This window comes from Paramormyrops kingsleyae, chromosome 16, assembly GCF_048594095.1.
Source record: "Paramormyrops kingsleyae isolate MSU_618 chromosome 16, PKINGS_0.4, whole genome shotgun sequence".
Lineage (NCBI taxonomy): Eukaryota > Metazoa > Chordata > Actinopteri > Osteoglossiformes > Mormyridae > Paramormyrops > Paramormyrops kingsleyae.
This window is the reverse complement of record NC_132812.1, coordinates 5,997,419-6,014,378: the sequence shown is the minus strand read 5'-3', so window position 1 is coordinate 6,014,378 and position 16,960 is coordinate 5,997,419. Positions and strand designations below refer to the sequence as shown.

At 42.1% G+C, this 16,960-nt stretch overlaps 1 protein-coding gene across 1 annotated transcript; it reads right to left on the bottom strand.

The window, feature by feature from the left end:
* Positions 1 to 8,207: 8,207 nt before the first annotated feature.
* Positions 8,208 to 13,401, bottom strand: LOC140578774 (serine/threonine-protein kinase pim-1-like). Its single transcript, XM_072700637.1, has 6 exons — positions 12,387 to 13,401; positions 11,851 to 11,945; positions 11,662 to 11,706; positions 11,197 to 11,575; positions 10,168 to 10,344; positions 8,208 to 10,076 (listed from the first exon to the last, which is right to left on the bottom strand). The coding sequence occupies exons 1-6, from the start codon at positions 12,484 to 12,486 to the stop codon at positions 9,979 to 9,981; spliced, it is 894 nt and encodes a 297-aa protein (XP_072556738.1). The 5' UTR covers positions 12,487 to 13,401; the 3' UTR covers positions 8,208 to 9,978.
* Between the last annotated feature and the right edge of the window lie 3,559 nt (positions 13,402 to 16,960).

The following is a 16,960-nucleotide window of genomic DNA, read 5'->3' as shown; positions in this document are numbered from 1 at the left end:
AATCATAAACATGTCGCAGGTCGTAAGTAAAGTAAAATATAAATAAAGTGGCTGTGTCCCGTATTGACCGATTGGTCCTCCAAATAACTAATAAATTATTAACTAACAAAGCGACTTAATTATTTATCCTCCGTTGTTTTGGCGTGGCGGTGTAATTATGTGTGGAGTTTAAGCTACGAGTTGAAAGGTCCCAGTTCCTGTTGTGCGGTGTGACACATGAAAGGTATGGAAGTAACTCTGTCTCATCACAATTTGAATTTTATATGCCACTGAAATTCTAACATTGAATATCTATGCATTGGAAATATGCATGTTTTTTTTTTACCTCTGAATTACAGTCTTCAAATTTTCTATAATGCAGTTTCACTGCTATTTTTCCATGCCCTCAAATTCACGATAAAACAAATTCAGGGTTTAAAGATACAAATTACATAAAAGTCAAGTTTCAAAAATTCTAGGAGAACATTTCAAAGTTGCTCCAATCGGTCTTTGTCAGCTGATGTCACACTCGCTATAGCCGCAGTGTATTGTGGGTGGAATCGCCATTTTGGGTGTATACAACTGAAGAGCGAGGGTTTGCGTGCGGCATTTTCTTTGGTAAGATGGGACACTCGTGCTGTGTGAAAGGCTGCCATACTAAATCACATGCTAGAAATGGCAGAAAGGTGGACCACAACATGAGCTTTTTTTCGGTTTCCCACTTGGAAAAGAGGATATGGACAGCAGATTTTCATAAAGGTAACTAAGATGTTTTTTGTTTAAGTAGTATTATCGAATATGCAGTTTCTTGTCTTCTAATGTTGGTATTTTCACATTGTTTTATATACGCTAGCAAGCTAGCCTCACTACGGAGGGTAGCAGAAATGGGTTAATCTGTTCCTGTTAAACTAGCGTTAAAGAGTGAATGCTTTTAAAAGACAAAAGTAAACAGCAAAACTGTAATGACACGTTTATCAGTGCATGTATGTGTATATTCGCGTGCATGGATTATAAGCCGCAATGCTGGATAAGTCTGTCACTGTGTGCTGTGCCCTGACAAACCAATGACCAACTATAGTTTAAGTTTAGGAACATTTGCAAGTATGGTTTCTAACGTTTCACATGATGTCTGGAAGGATCTGTATAAACTCATTGTATACCGAGCCTGTATTCTGCTTGCTACTTAACTTTATTGGTCATATTTAAAATAAAATATATGTCTATGCAATGACATTTTTGTGATGTTCTTGACTCTTTTCCTTTCTTAAACAGCTAAATTACTAGTGTGTTTTGGTAACGAAAATTGCTTATTACTGATTACATAAAACATATTTTTTTTTGCGGAGGAAAAAAAACACTGAATATGAAATATTAAGTTTGTTAACCAAATGTGTTTACGTGCGCGATACACTCCAAATTGCCAATGGGGGCGTGTCAGACAGTGCAGACATGGTCCGAATTCACATGCAAAACTACGAGGTTAATGAGTTATACATCGGGATACCAAGGCTCAGCAATCGAAACTGTGGTTGTGTCCGACTTGGGCTTAGGTCTGTCTGCCGCTGACGTGGCGTGGAGCACAGCTGCAGGGGTGGAGTATAAACTGCTGCCACCAAGCCAGACAACTTAATTCTACTCCTCGTAGTCTGCGAGACCTGACTGCAATGGCAGCACTGCCAGAAGGGTGTAGATAAATCTTTACAAATATCACCTGCAGGCACAGTACTTCTTTTACAATGACCAACTCCTGATCCAAACTGTTAGCAGTGGAAAAACATAAACTTTTGTGTATAGTCATAATAGTGGCCCTGTGTAAAAAGATAGCTGTCAGGAAAAAGATCAAATACATGTATTTCAAGGAATCAAAGTTTTTATTGTCATGTACTGAGTACAATGCCATTCTTACTTGAATGCCTTCTTCACAGACTGGACGATTAAACATATAAAGCAGCGCAACATTACCAATCATGGTTCGAATTACGGGGGGTATTGGGGGGTACAGTACCCCAGATCAAGACCCAGACCCCCCCCCCAAGAGACAAAAATAGCAGTTTGGGGGGAGGTCTTTACATTTTTCTTTTGTTGTAAAAGAAAAAAAGAGAACCTCACCTTGTAGGAAATTTTTATGTAAAACGATTTCAGACACCCCTAATGTGGACCGTACTATTTTAACCACCTCGGTGCTTGAAGCAGCTTAGCCTGTCGGTTGCGTCATTCATTCTCAGTGAGTGACCTGTTCCTTGTGTTCGTCTGTCATGGTACTGTTTGTCGTGCATTGGTAAATGTAAGTAGCCAGCACAAGTCTAGCCTGTTGAAACTGTACGTGTTATTTTACAACCTTCATTTATTCGTTTAAGTGCTGCATCTAACTAATGCAAGCTGACGTCTTTATAAGTTGAATTACTTGCCATTATCCTTCTGAGACCGGTACAGTCAACGTTAGTTACGTTAACTAGTAAGATCAGCTAAGTTCTCTATTTAAACCAGGCTTATTTGGTGAGGTAAAATCGGTCATTTTCCAAGGAGATGAACTGCCTATGTTTTCATTCTCATTTTATCATGAATAAATTGTGCCTTTCTGAAATTAATTCGCCATTTAGCCTGTGTAGTTTGTTATTAGGCTAATGCTAATGCATAAGAAGGTCTAACGTTATGCTCTGAAAAAACATTACTATAAGTGAAACCTATAAGGTCAACGTAAAAAAAAAACTAGCAAATAATAAGCCCTATTATTAGAATTTTCCTGGTATTGATTCTGCATTCCACAATTTCATATTTATGGACATTTTTAGAAGCTTCATCTGGTAAGCCAGATACTGTTTTGTTAAACATAGATTAGATTTTATTCACAGACACATTTTGAGGAAAAGGAAAGATGGAGACATCAGACACTTTTTTGGTGGTAAAAGAAGAGTAAGTAGGAAATATTAGTGTTGAGCTACAGAACATCACACCAAAAGTATAGGTGCAGTTTTGCAAACTGTTAATGTGTATGAAGGAAAATGGTGGTCAGCAGAAGGCAGGAGAGGCACAGGAGCAGGCAGCAGGGAGATGGCAGGATGAGGACAGTGTGCAGGACAGTGAGCAGGCAGCAGGAAGATGGCAGGATGAGGACAGTGTGCAGGACAGTGAGCAGGCAGCAGGAAGATGGCAGGATGAGGACAGTGTGCAGGACAGTGAGCAGGCAGCAGGAAGATGGCAGGATGAGGACAGTGTGCAGGACAGTGAGCAGGCAGCAGGAAGATGGCAGGATGAGGACAGTGTGCAGGACAGTGAGCAGGCAGCAGGAAGATGGCAGGATGAGGACAGTGTGCAGGACAGTGAGCAGGCAGCAGGAAGATGGCAGGATGAGGACAGTGTGCAGGACAGTGAGCAGGCAGCAGGAAGATGGCAGGATGAGGACAGTGTGCAGGACAGTGAGCAGGCAGCAGGGAGATGGCAGGATGAGGACAGTGTGCAGGACAGTGAGCAGGCAGCAGGAAGATGGCAGGATGAGGACAGTGTGCAGGACAGTGAGCAGGCAGCAGGAAGATGGCAGGATGAGGACAGTGTACAGGACAGTCAGCAGGCAGCAGGAAGATGGCAGGATGAGGACAGTGTGCAGGACAGTGAGCAGGCAGCAGGAAGATGGCAGGATGAGGACAGTGTGCAGGACAGTGAGCAGGCAGCAGGAAGATGGCAGGATGAGGACAGTGTGCAGGACAGTGAGCAGGCAGCAGGAAGATGGCAGGATGAGGACAGTGTACAGGACAGTCAGCAGGCAGCACGAAGATGGCAGGATGAGGGCAGCGCGCAGGACCAAGAGGTGAGTTAGAAATTAGGCTGTACTTTAAGATCTACTGTATCATCAAGACAGATATTAGCCTAATAGGCAAATATTTATTTCTGAAGGCTGTTGGAGCTGGGGGGACTGTTTTATGGAGGGGTAATTCGCACTCTAATTACAATATCTAACAATAAATAAACCACTATCTTACGTGTACTATTACAGCATTTATATAATTTACTTAAACTTTATTTTACCAGGTAAATTAACTGAAAATCAGTTCTCACTGCTTTACATGATATTCAGGAGAAATAGCAGATACCGCCTCGGAACTGCCTGGGATACGAACGTCAGGACCGGAGTGCATTGCTTTAAGCCAGCGCTGTAAGCGGCTGCATGAAGTCGGACGCAGCCATATTATACGTGTAAGAAAGTGTCTGACATGGTGGGGGGTGGATCAGGTACATTTGCCATATATAATAGATAGTAGAAGTCATATTATAGAAGTTTATAGTCATATAATATACTAATTGCAATGGGTTGGCGCCCCATGCTGTGGTGTTCGCTGCTTTGCCCCCGTAGCGTCCGGTATAGGATCCGGACCCCCCCGCGACTCTGAATAGAACAAGTGGTTTCAGAAAATGGATGGATAGTGTAATAGAAACTGTGTAACAAACATAATGGCAAGAATATTTCTGACGGTTTGACGGCTAAGGAATGCACTGAACTACATTACCGTAATATGATCACGTGTAGGATGACCAGATAATCCATGTCAGGGAGGACACTTTGAGCTACTTCGGGTTTTACAAACTACTGTACTTTCAAACGGAAAGGCTCCTGTGCTTGGCTAAATAGTTCAGCTCTTCTTGTGCTTTGACTGGTTTGTTTCCTTGACTGAAAGACGCATCCAGCTGTTTCACATTAGCCTTAGTGACACATGCATGATTATACTGTAGGAGACTGACCAATCAGCACACAGCAAGAACTCAGTGCTCAAGTCAAATCCAGGTCCTTTTCATTGAAATGGTAAGTTACAATTCCTGTCCTAGCCCAGAGTGTCCTTCCTGACATGGATTATCTGGTCACCCAAATCACGTGATCTTTTATGTTGAGATTACCCAGCTCCATGCCAAAAACATGGCTGAACATGAAGCTTACCCGCAATCCAAAAAAACACTGTTGCTCTGAATAAAATGCTTTTAAATTAATATTTAATTTGCTATTATGAAAAATAATAAAACGAATATAATTATCGATTATATATTCAATATTCGTTATTTTAGTATTCATTTTGGCTATCATAGTCTTATACTGTAGCCCACGATGCAGTAGATATAGCACATAGATTATGAGTTTACTCAGAAATGTCGATGTAATTGAACGTCTTAGAAGTGGAATGTCTTATTAATTGTCCCTTGAAACCTTATCGTTTAGCCCAAGGAAGATGTAGAGTCTAGATCTACAGCTGCATCATTATCCATTATCCATGCCAGGATTTTGAAGAGGGTAAATAATCAGGATTTACCATAGCCAGTAACTTCTGTACCTAGTTGTTCCAACTCTCTGAGAAAGATGATCTAGTCTGTAAAGTGAAAAGTACTAAGCCATTTTAATTTGCTGTGCAGGTATGTTGGTGTTGCACCAGCTGGGATTCATGTTGAAACTCATTCCAAGCCATTTTGGAGCTGTTGCTACATAAAAATCTACTTTTCCTAATACTTTTCAGTTGACCTTTTTCCCATGAAGTCCCACCTTGAGCCAAAAATCAACTATTACCATCACAGTGTGTCAGAGAGGCTTTCCCTTCTTCGCTTTCTCCTAGATTTAGCATTGTTTAAAAAGTTCAGCTCTGTCTGACTATAGTAATACTATACTAATTTCAATTGTAGTGTGTTTTGCAGTTGGAGAAGTGTCAGACATTTCTGACTCTGACACTGAGATCGTGATCAAAACACCCACAGAGTTTGATGTAGCTGATACACTGGCGAGTGCAATTTACAACACTTTGGTTATGTGTAAAGTGTATCAACCAAACAATGTCCACGGAGAATCAAAAACACTTTAATGAATGAAAAATAAAGTTTTAGAGCAGCCAACAGCATTTATCTAGAGATAGCAGAATCTTCTTGTTTCTGAGAGAAAACTAAAATGTGTAAACTTACATAAATAAAAACCGAATAAACAATGATAGTGCACACAACAGCATGTCTTTGTTTTGGGCCCCAGTAATATTTAACACTAATATGTTAACAAATTTCATTCCATTTCAACCCATTCATCAAGCTACACATACAAGCTAATAACATTTGTATTACATATATAAATTTTAACAGGTTTTCGCTTTATTTCACTACAGCCATTTGAACCTGAGCATCAAAGCAGTCCTGTACCGAAAGTGCCAGAAACAGTGTAAGCTGACTTTTATATCATTGTGGGTATGTATGTATATTATGTCTGTGTATAAACTTTGTGTAAATGATTTCTGTCCTAACAGGAATTCTCTTGGTGGACCATCACTGGTTAGTGATGAACAACAGGTAATAAGCCATTACATATGGTGTCACGGAGACTTACTAGGGTGAGACGTTCTGGGATATGGCAGAAACACTCCTGAGTGTCAGTTAGAACACTGAATTGAAGAGACAGACTTCAGGAAGGCAATTTTGATGGCTTTTATATCCTCATAAAGGCACTTAGGGACTGATGTACAGATAGTTCTGAAATACCAGAAAATGTGCTCCTAATTATTCAATAATCTACATAAGTATGTAGTGTGACAAATAAATCCAAAAATGGTAAATGAATACAGCAATATCAATGTCTCATACAACATAGGTAAACTCACCATAAATTAAAGATTTGCAAGATTAGCTGTTTCCCATAGCTCTTATGCTACTTCGGTGCCATCTAATGCCCAAATGAGGAAACTGAATTAGCGAAGCAAAGCACAATGGGCTAACAGCCAGTAATTACTGAACAGAACAGCAATAAATTTATAGCCTTTAGACAGTCAACACTGGCTCTAAGACTAAACTAAACGTAATAGTATTTAAACTAATTTATGGCGCTGCAACCCCAGTACAGGTCAGTATTACCAGCTTTGCCGCATTTCAGTTTCCGTTTACATCGAACAGCATCATTAATACTCACTTTTCATTTACTATCCCTGCAAGGATTAACGGTGAAGATCTGACTCATCACACTGAAACGGTGGGAAAAAATGGCTGCTCCTATAACTCGCCAATTGCTGAAACTAAACACATAACCATCCGGGGAGCAGTTCTTTAAAAAAACCCGGTATAATTAAAGTCCTCCTGCAGGCAGCCTTTTACACATATGGGTTTGTTAGATTTTATACTGTCATAGATTACTGCCAGATACAGTTACATGTACTGAGACAGCAACACACTTTGTGTTCTTTTTATTCTCTTGTGGCTTTAGATGTGACAGTAAACAATATCTACTGTAACTTTACATACACAACGATAATGCGACCAAGGCACTAATGCCAGTATATCCATGTTAGTGCCATGGTTTGAATTTGTTATGCTCAAAGTCAAAATAAGCATAATTGCAGTAAAGCATCCAAACTATCTAACTATAATCTTGCATTATTTTGGCCAGTGACAGCATGTCAACACCTTGTTTTGTAGCGATTCCTGTGTGTAGTATCCTTTAAGTGACCAGATCTCAACCCAGTTGAACACATAACTGAGATCACCTGTCTGTAGCTGAGTATATCATATTCTTATTCCTTCATGTCCACAAATTTAATCCTGACATATACTCACTACCTGCATATTGTTGAAACAGGTAAACATAAAACAATTGTATTTAATTTGCAGTTTCATTCACCTCAGTTAACGCAGAAATGTGACAGATGAAGCCTATCAGTAAACTTAATTTCCTTCTATCTAGCATCCACAGCTAATCATCATGCTTTCCCTTCATGAAATCTGACTGAATAATAGTGCGTTGATTGTTGAAAAGCTAACTCTTAATTAGATTTTAGTTTTTTTAATATTAAGGTTGTACCTTTGGACACAGAGGTTATTGGTCCAAGTACCTCAGGATGTCAACCAGGCAAGACCAGTTGTTACAGGTTCATGGTCACACACAAATATATAGATATCTGTGTGCACCTATTGTGGTTGATGACAATGATGATGACAACCTGATTCATAAAGTAACAAATGATGTGTCTCTGGAAGAACCTACATGAGTCATATAAGTGTTACGTCCGCAGTGCAGACGAGCGGGCAGACAGAGCAGTCGAGCCGTAATTACGGGCAGACGGGGTTTATTCAAGGCAGACGAGGAAACACGGCACAAAACATCAATGACTGATCTGGGGAAACAGACTTGAACGCGGACTAAATACAGAAAACAAGCAGAAAATAACAGGCAACTGTCATGATCGGCGAGTGACGAGCAGGTGAGAGAGGCGAGAGCAGTCAGGTTGAACTGAAGAATGGGGTTTATTAAAGACAATCGACAGGACAGGTACACTCACACAGTATCGACAATGACAGGGGAAGGCGCCGTCCGACGCCCAGGCGGAGCAGGGGGGCCCGGAGGCGGCCGACACTTAGCCGAGGACCCGACCGAGAACCGGCACCGAGGCAGCCCCGGAGCCCCAGCCAAGGCGCACGAGGGCGAGCCAGGGGGCAGGGCGGGCAGGACCCCGGCCCGACGTCTATGTCCCCTCCCCTTCTTGGACACAGATAGGTGGGGTTTCCCATGCCATGGCGAGGGACCCAGAGTCATTAGAGAGGTCCCTGAGGGGTCCCACTCGAGTTCATCCTCCTCTCCGGAGGAAGGAGTGTCAGTCGCATAGTCCGGGACCTCCTCGGGGACCATAACCGGTGCTGGGGAGACTGGAGTAGGGACAGGGTCAGGTAGAGACGGAGCCAGGGTAGCAGACGTGGCTGGAGCTGCGGGCGGAGCAGCCGAAGCCGCGGGCAGGACAGAAGAGCCGGGCTGGACGTGCAGAGAGGCGGCCTCAAGCAGGGCCGCGGGCAGAGCGGCCTCAGGCAGGGCCGCGGGCGTGCGGCCAGCAGGGGGCGCCTCTGCGGGTGCCTTGGGCATGTGGCCAGCAGGGGGCGCCTCGGCGGGCGCCGCCATCACGCGGCCAGCAGGGTGCTCCTTGGCTGAACCAGGAGGGGCTCCTCTTGAACCTCCGCTGGAAGAGGCGCTGCGGCGAGGTAGCACGCCCCCAGGAAGAGCGTCGGGGCGGCTTCCTCCCCTTTTCCCCGGCGTCTCTTCTTTTTACGCCGCCCGGAACCTGTAGGAGGAGGCGGGGTTGCCTCTGTTGGACCTTGGATAGGACAGAAAAGACAGATATCATTAATTTCTAGCATTGAAAATGAGTGGATCATCAGGACAAAGGGAAAGTGTGAAAAGTAGGAAAAGGACTTAGCTTTTATCTTTTTTTCTTTTGCTGCCTTGCATTGGTCCTCTACATGCATCTGTTGCAGCCTGGATTGGAATGAAACAAAAAAGTCAGTATTACAGCAAGTAAACCATCACTAACAATATCAAAAATTATTTATCAGGACAACGGGAAAATGGTTGAAGGACTTAGCTTTGTGCTTTTCTTTCTCTTCTGCTGCTTTGATGTGGTCCTCTGTTGGACCTTGGATAGGACAGAAAAGACAGATATCATTAATTTCTAGCATTGAAAATTAGTGGATCATCAGGACAAAGGGAAAGTGTGAAAAGTAGGAAAAGGACTTAGCTTTTTTTCTTTTGCTGCCTTGCATTGGTCCTCTACATGCATCTGTAGTATTACAGCAAGTAAACCATCACTAACATATTAATATCAAAAATTATTTATCAGGACAACGAGAAAATGGTTGAAGGACTTAGCTGTTTGCTTTTCCTTTTCTTCTGCTGCTTTGATGTGGTCCTCTGTTGGAACTTGACACTAAACTATCCCCCTGTTGTAGCCTTATCCTTAAGTCCACAGAGGACGCTCAACCCAAAATAGAGCTGGACAAGTGAAAACTGGAGCTTCCCTGCTTTTTTTACTGCCTAACTCTCTACATTCTAACCTAGTCTTCAGTGCACCCACATGCAGCTCAACCGCAAAATGCGGTCTACCCGCGTCCGATACACCAAACACAAAAAACTAAAAAAACAAACTAAAATAAAAACAGAACTATATGCTACAACTACCTACAGCAGGGACTGACAAAGCTCCAGTAGTCACTAAACTAAAACTTATGGTGTCACTTCCGCTGCAGCCAAGGATGGCGCTGAATCTGCTCCAAAGTCCGCCGATTCGCAACCTTGCGCCTCAGGCACCGGCGGATCAGACTGCAGCAGCCTGTCGGAGAATAATTTGGCACATAGTTAGTCAGAAAAGAACACTTCCTATCAGGAGAGTCAAGTCACGGGATGAAAAATAAGCTGCTCACCAGGAGAGACCCATGGGGGGAATTCCAGGCAGCCTGAGATGATTGCCCTCTTGTTGGGGAAGGGCAAGTAACCACACACTAATATAAATAGTGTGACCCCCACAGACCAGACTGTGGCGGGGCCAGCTAGGTATTGCCCCTTCAGGAACCACTCTGGGGGAGCGAAGACCTTTGTCCCTGAAACAAAGCAAAATCATTCATAAACTCACAAAATCTTTCATAAACCTAGATATTTTTACTGAAACGAGTTAGGTTAGGACTCAAGAACACAAATCCAACTCCCCTGCAGGGAGTTTTATCACAAGTCCAGATTACTTAATCACTGCAGTGTTTCCCCTAGGTTTACAGCTTGGGGGGTGGGTGGGGCAGACGGACACCGACAGGATTCATGGTGTTCATGCGTTTCTTTTAATGACAGCAGTCGATATAACAACTGAACTAAACATCAGAACATTTCTTTTTATGACAATTATCCACAAAGTGTGCAGCTTTTGTCAATGCAGTATATCCTTCTGGGCTTCTAGAAGAACATTTCTAGAGCCTCTTGATATGGGAAGTCAGAAACGTCTGGCCCATTTATTGATTTATTGTCTGCTTTTCAGGTGGCTGATGCAACATATTTTCCAAGGCGCGCTCTCTGTCCGCTGGTCGGAGTGTGCTCACCTGTGTGTGTGCGCACGTTACTGTGCCGTGCATTGGGGCGGAACTCCGCCATGCGTGATACAGAGAGCAGAGGAGAATTATAAACGTGCGACCGTGTAGAGACAAAAATGACAAGCTGTTGTGTATATACGATAAATAACATAAGGCTATTTAGTTTAATAAAAGGACAATGTATAGACCTGTTCTATAGGAAAGGTAACCTTAAATGACTTCTGTTGTGATCTGGCGCTACATAGAAAATTAAATTAGATTAAATTAAATGCCCCCTAATATAATGGTAGAGGAAACACTGCACTGGATTACCCGCTACTTGCTGTTGAACCAGGGGTTAGTTTGACAGGATTTTAATTAGCCTCTCTCACTGACCTGAATATTTTGTGTAGTGGGAATCTGTCCAGATATCACCACAGCCGAAGTCAATGAGTTTCACCTCCAGAGTGTCTGTGTTGATCAAGAGGTTCTCAGATTTCAGGTCTCGATGGAAGACACCTGATTCCTGGCAGTGATGCAAGGCCTGGAGCACCTGCACCAGCACCTGCCTGGCAACACCCTCTGACAGGATCCCTCCTTCACTTTGGCAGAAGTCAAAGAGATCCTGGCATGGGTCCGGCCTTTCCAGGACCATAATATAGTCCTGTGGTCCATCAAACCAGTCGATGAGCTGGAGCACGTTAGCACAGGATGACTTCTGGCTAACAAGCTTCATCAGTGCCACCTCCAATGGGATGGGCCCATCAATTCCAGGCTATGAATGGGAGAGCAGGATATACATATTATATTTAGGCAGAAATTCCTCCAAATAAACCCAGCTCCATGACTGAAAACACTTACCAGTTCTAGCTCCTTATAATTCTTCCTGGCATATTTGATGGCCACCTAGAGGGAAAAAAAATCACAAATTTAGTGTAGTGCATATTGAGAAGGCATCGCCTCTTATAGGTGCCTGTAACCGGTGTAATAAAAGGGATCTCTGGAGAGATATTACTTTGCATGTCACGGCTACACCGTTTGGTGACTTACTGGGAAGCCATCGGCCTTGCGAATGCCGGCGAAAACTGCTCCAAAACCACCCTTTCCGAGCAGTTCCCCCTCGAGGTACAGGTCCTCCAAATGTTCTACAACATTAAGCAGGTACACTTCAGAAAAAGAGTCCATACAGCATTTTCTACAGGATAACACAGTTGCAGACACTTCACTATTAACTTTAAATAGCATGAATTAATATTTCTTTACCACATGCCTATCACGAACATGGCCTTTTAATTCAGTATTATCATTAGTTTGCCTATTAGATGCTGCAGTCAGAGTAAGCTCGGTTTCAGAATCAAAAGCGCTACAGTATTGAACCAATTTGGGTATAAGTTTGCTTTTCAAACGTTCAGCGACATTTTTTTTATCAATCAAAGAATCAATTGTTGCATTAATTTGTTTAATCTATAAGTCCAGGACAGTGTTCACATCTGTTCTTGCAGTAAGCCTTATTAAAGAGAATCACATGGCTTTCTTATGTGTAATTTTCATTCCCTATGAAAAGGCAATCATCTTTTGCTACAAACCTTTGCGGGGATCGCCGGTGCTCTGGACTTCCGAACTCTCCCTCCTTTTTTTCGCTGGAGATTGATCATCAGAATCGGAGCGGGAGCGTTTCCTGTCCATTATTGCTCTAGACCAAAAAGTAATCGATCGTAAGAGCAAAGAGATCCTTCTCAATACCGAGCAAGATGCAAAAGATGCTGTCCAGTTACGGATGGATGGATGAGCATCATTCAAATATTGTTGATTTTAGAACAACGGACGGCATCATGCACGGGGTTACATGGGCTGCAGCCCAGAGGCCCCCTCACTCCCCCCGTCGTAAAATTGAAAAATAAATAAGATATTTGAATATATTATTTAGCAGTAATATAATTAGTTGTCAATTTGAATATTCTCCCCGTCTGTTTCTTCCGGGTTCTCCGGTTTCCCTGTTGTCTAAACACATGCACGACTATTGAATATGGATGAATTGATAATTGTTAGTTATCTGTCCTCTAATAAGCGGTGGTTCATTCCTTCTAAAGCTCAAAGTATCTCCAACTAGTACATCGATCAGAAATCACGGAGTGACATGGAATCCGCCATTGCGGTTCTGATCGGCTATGATTAAAACCCAGAAACAACTTAACCGATCACATACGAAATGCAGTCAAAGGTTTCTGGCCCAGTCATAAACAGCGTACGTGGCTAATTTGTGGGAATATTTAACAAAAATGATTGAAAAAAGATCACCGAAAGGCAATCTTGTTCCGCTGAACGGAAATACGCTGGACATCGCTTGTAATGATCACGTTTCTCTGGGTGAAATTGATCATTATATGCGAATGATGGTTATTACGGTTTTTTTCTGTTTATTTATGTCTTAGACAGATTACCATCTGATTCACATTTGTATATTTATTACATTCAAATAAGGACAGCGTTGATCGCTATATATTTACTTCATTTTATTGATGATTTAAAACCACAGTAGTTGTTTCAAACGCTTTTCAAATTACAGTACCGCACCAATAAAATTACTGAAGTGTGTATAATTCAAATACGATATAACACAATACAGTACTGTACATAATATTCAATTCAATTTTATGTATAAAGCGCATCTTCACAACGTTACAGCAAAGCATGAAGTTCCCACGGCAGCCCGTCTTTCTCATTTAACCAGCACATTTCATTAAAACATCCTCAGCTTAGCGTAGCATTTGCTCTACGGTGTTGAGCAGTAGGATATCACACTTCTGCTCCAGCTGGTTCTTCACTGGTTGACATGCCTCATCCTCCTGTCGGTGCCGGGCAGTTTGCCTTTACATTAAAGCACATCGCTGCAGGGTGGAGAGGCAGTCAGTCATAAGACACTCAGCAGCCTGGAGCTCGTCCTGCTGCTCCGCCATCAGCTGCAGGTGTTACGCCGAATAAAGCGTCCCTGCCCTAGAAAGCATAGCTGTTTCGGGAAAACAGCGAACGGAAGGCTCTTTTCTGTAGGCCGTGAAAACGATCGTTTTGTATTTATGCAAACTCATAAAACGTATGTATATATGATCTATTTTGTTAAAATACAGATATACAACGTACAAACAAATAAAACAGGTCTTAAAACGGTTTGTTACTTAATACTTATGCGCATGTTAATATTGATTCAACAGTTGAAAACAACAGACATGAAGTTGGAAATATAACGCTTTGTTAATTACATTATGAGTGTGTATCACATGTATAGTAACACTACGGAGCCCCCGTGTCTCCATATCTCTGCATCGGAAAATTAGATCAATAACCAATACACTGTTGTCCAATATTGCAGGTGTTCTGTCATAAAATACTACCTATCGAGACGTGCTATCGAGCCTTTCTGCGCATGTGCAGTTCCACCGTTTTGGGATTAGGGTTAGGTTTTAGTGGTTAGGGTTAAGGTAAGGGTTTTAGGGGTTTTGGGGGGTTAGGGTTAGGGCTATCGATTATCACTACGGTAGCATTTTTCGACAAGGCAGCATACTGTATATCGACAGAACACCGGTGCCAGCCATGAAATGTTCCAGAGCTTATTAGCGGGATAACGTTACATCATGTATTATTCTGTGAGAAACGAAAGATCGATCTGCTGGCCAGATGTAATAAGAATCATAAACATGTCGCAGGTCGTAAGTAAAGTAAAATATAAATAAAGTGGCTGTGTCCCGTATTGACCGATTGGTCCTCCAAATAACTAATAAATTATTAACTAACAAAGCGACTTAATTATTTATCCTCCGTTGTTTTGGCGTGGCGGTGTAATTATGTGTGGAGTTTAAGCTACGAGTTGAAAGGTCCCAGTTCCTGTTGTGCGGTGTGACACATGAAAGGTATGGAAGTAACTCTGTCTCATCACAATTTGAATTTTATATGCCACTGAAATTCTAACATTGAATATCTATGCATTGGAAATATGCATGTTTTTTTTTACCTCTGAATTACAGTCTTCAAATTTTCTATAATGCAGTTTCACTGCTATTTTTCCATGCCCTCAAATTCACGATAAAACAAATTCAGGGTTTAAAGATACAAATTACATAAAAGTCAAGTTTCAAAAATTCTAGGAGAACATTTCAAAGTTGCTCTAATCGGTCTTTGTCAGCTGATGTCACACTCGCTATAGCCGCAGTGTATTGTGGGTGGAATCGCCATTTTGGGTGTATACAACTGAAGAGCGAGGGTTTGCGTGCGGCATTTTCTTTGGTAAGATGGGACACTCGTGCTGTGTGAAAGGCTGTCATACTAAATCACATGCTAGAAATGGCAGAAAGGTGGACCACAACATGAGCTTTTTTTCGGTTTCCCACTTGGAAAAGAGGATATGGACAGCAGATGCTGATAGAGGAGCTAACGAAGAGGCGCCGGGTCGCCTGGTGAGATGGAAGGAGATCACTTTCAACACGATATCTCCCTTCCTGCGTGTTTGCTCTCGGCATTTTCATAAAGGTAACTAAGATGTTTTTTGTTTAAGTAGTATTATCGAATATGCAGTTTCTTGTCTTCTAATGTTGGTATTTTCACATTGTTTTATATACGCTAGCAAGCTAGCCTCACTACGGAGGGTAGCAGAAATGGGTTAATCTGTTCCTGTTAAACTAGCGTTAAAGAGTGAATGCTTTTAAAAGACAAAAGTAAACAGCAAAACTGTAATGACACGTTTATCAGTGCATGTATGTGTATATCCGCGTGCATGGATTATAAGCCGCAATGCTGGATACGTCTGTCACTGTGTGCTGTGCCCTGACAAACCAATGACCAACTATAGTTTAAGTTTAGGAACATTTGCAAGTATGGTTTCTAACGTTTCACATGATGTCTGGAAGGATCTGTATAAACTCATTGTATACCGAGCCTGTATTCTGCTTGCTACTTAACTTTATTGGTCATATTTAAAATAAAATATATGTCTATGCAATGACATTTTTGTGATGTTCTTGACTCTTTTCCTTTCTTAAACAGCTAAATTACTAGTGTGTTTTGGTAACGAAAATTGCTTATTACTGATTACATAAAACATAATTTTTTTTGCGGAGGAAAAAAAACACTGAATATGAAATATTAAGTTTGTTAACCAAATGTGTTTACGTGCGCGATACACTCCAAATTGCCAATGGGGGCGTGTCAGACAGTGCAGACATGGTCCGAATTCACATGCAAAACTACGAGGTTAATGAGTTATACATCGGGATACCAAGGCTCAGCAATCGAAACTGTGGTTGTGTCCGACTTGGGCTTAGGTCTGTCTGCCGCTGACGTGGCGTGGAGCACAGCTGCAGGGGTGGAGTATAAACTGCTGCCACCAAGCCAGACAACTTAATTCTACTCCTCGTAGTCTGCGAGACCTGACTGCAATGGCAGCACTGCCAGAAGGGTGTAGATAAATCTTTACAAATATCACCTGCAGGCACAGTACTTCTGTGACCAACTCCTGATCCAAACTGTTAGCAGTGGAAAAACATAAACTTTTGTGTATAGTCATAATAGTGGCCCTGTGTAAAAAGATAGCTGTCAGGAAAAAGATCAAATACATGTATTTCAAGGAATCAAAGTTTTTATTGTCATGTACTGAGTACAATGCCATTCTTACTTGAATGCCTTCTTCACAGGCTGGACGATTAAACATATAAAGCAGCGCAACATTACCAATCATGGTTCGAATTACGGGGGGTATTGGGGGGTACAGTACCCCAGATCAAGACCCAGACCCCCCCCCCCAAGAGACAAAAATAGCAGTTTGGGGGGAGGTCTTTACATTTTTCTTTTGTTGTAAAAGAAAAAAAGAGAACCTCACCTTGTAGGAAATTTTTATGTAAAACGATTTCAGACACCCCTAATGTGGACCGTACTATTTTAACCACCTCGGTGCTGGAAGCAGCTTAGCCTGTCGGTTGCGTCATTCATTCTCAGTGAGTGACCTGTTCCTTGTGTTCGTCTGTCATGGTACTGTTTGTCGTGCATTGGTAAATGTAAGTAGCCAGCACAAGTCTAGCCTGTTGAAACTGTACGTGTTATTTTACAACCTTCATTTATTCGTTTAAGTGCTGCATCTAACTAATGCAAGCTGACGTCTTTATAAGTTGAATTA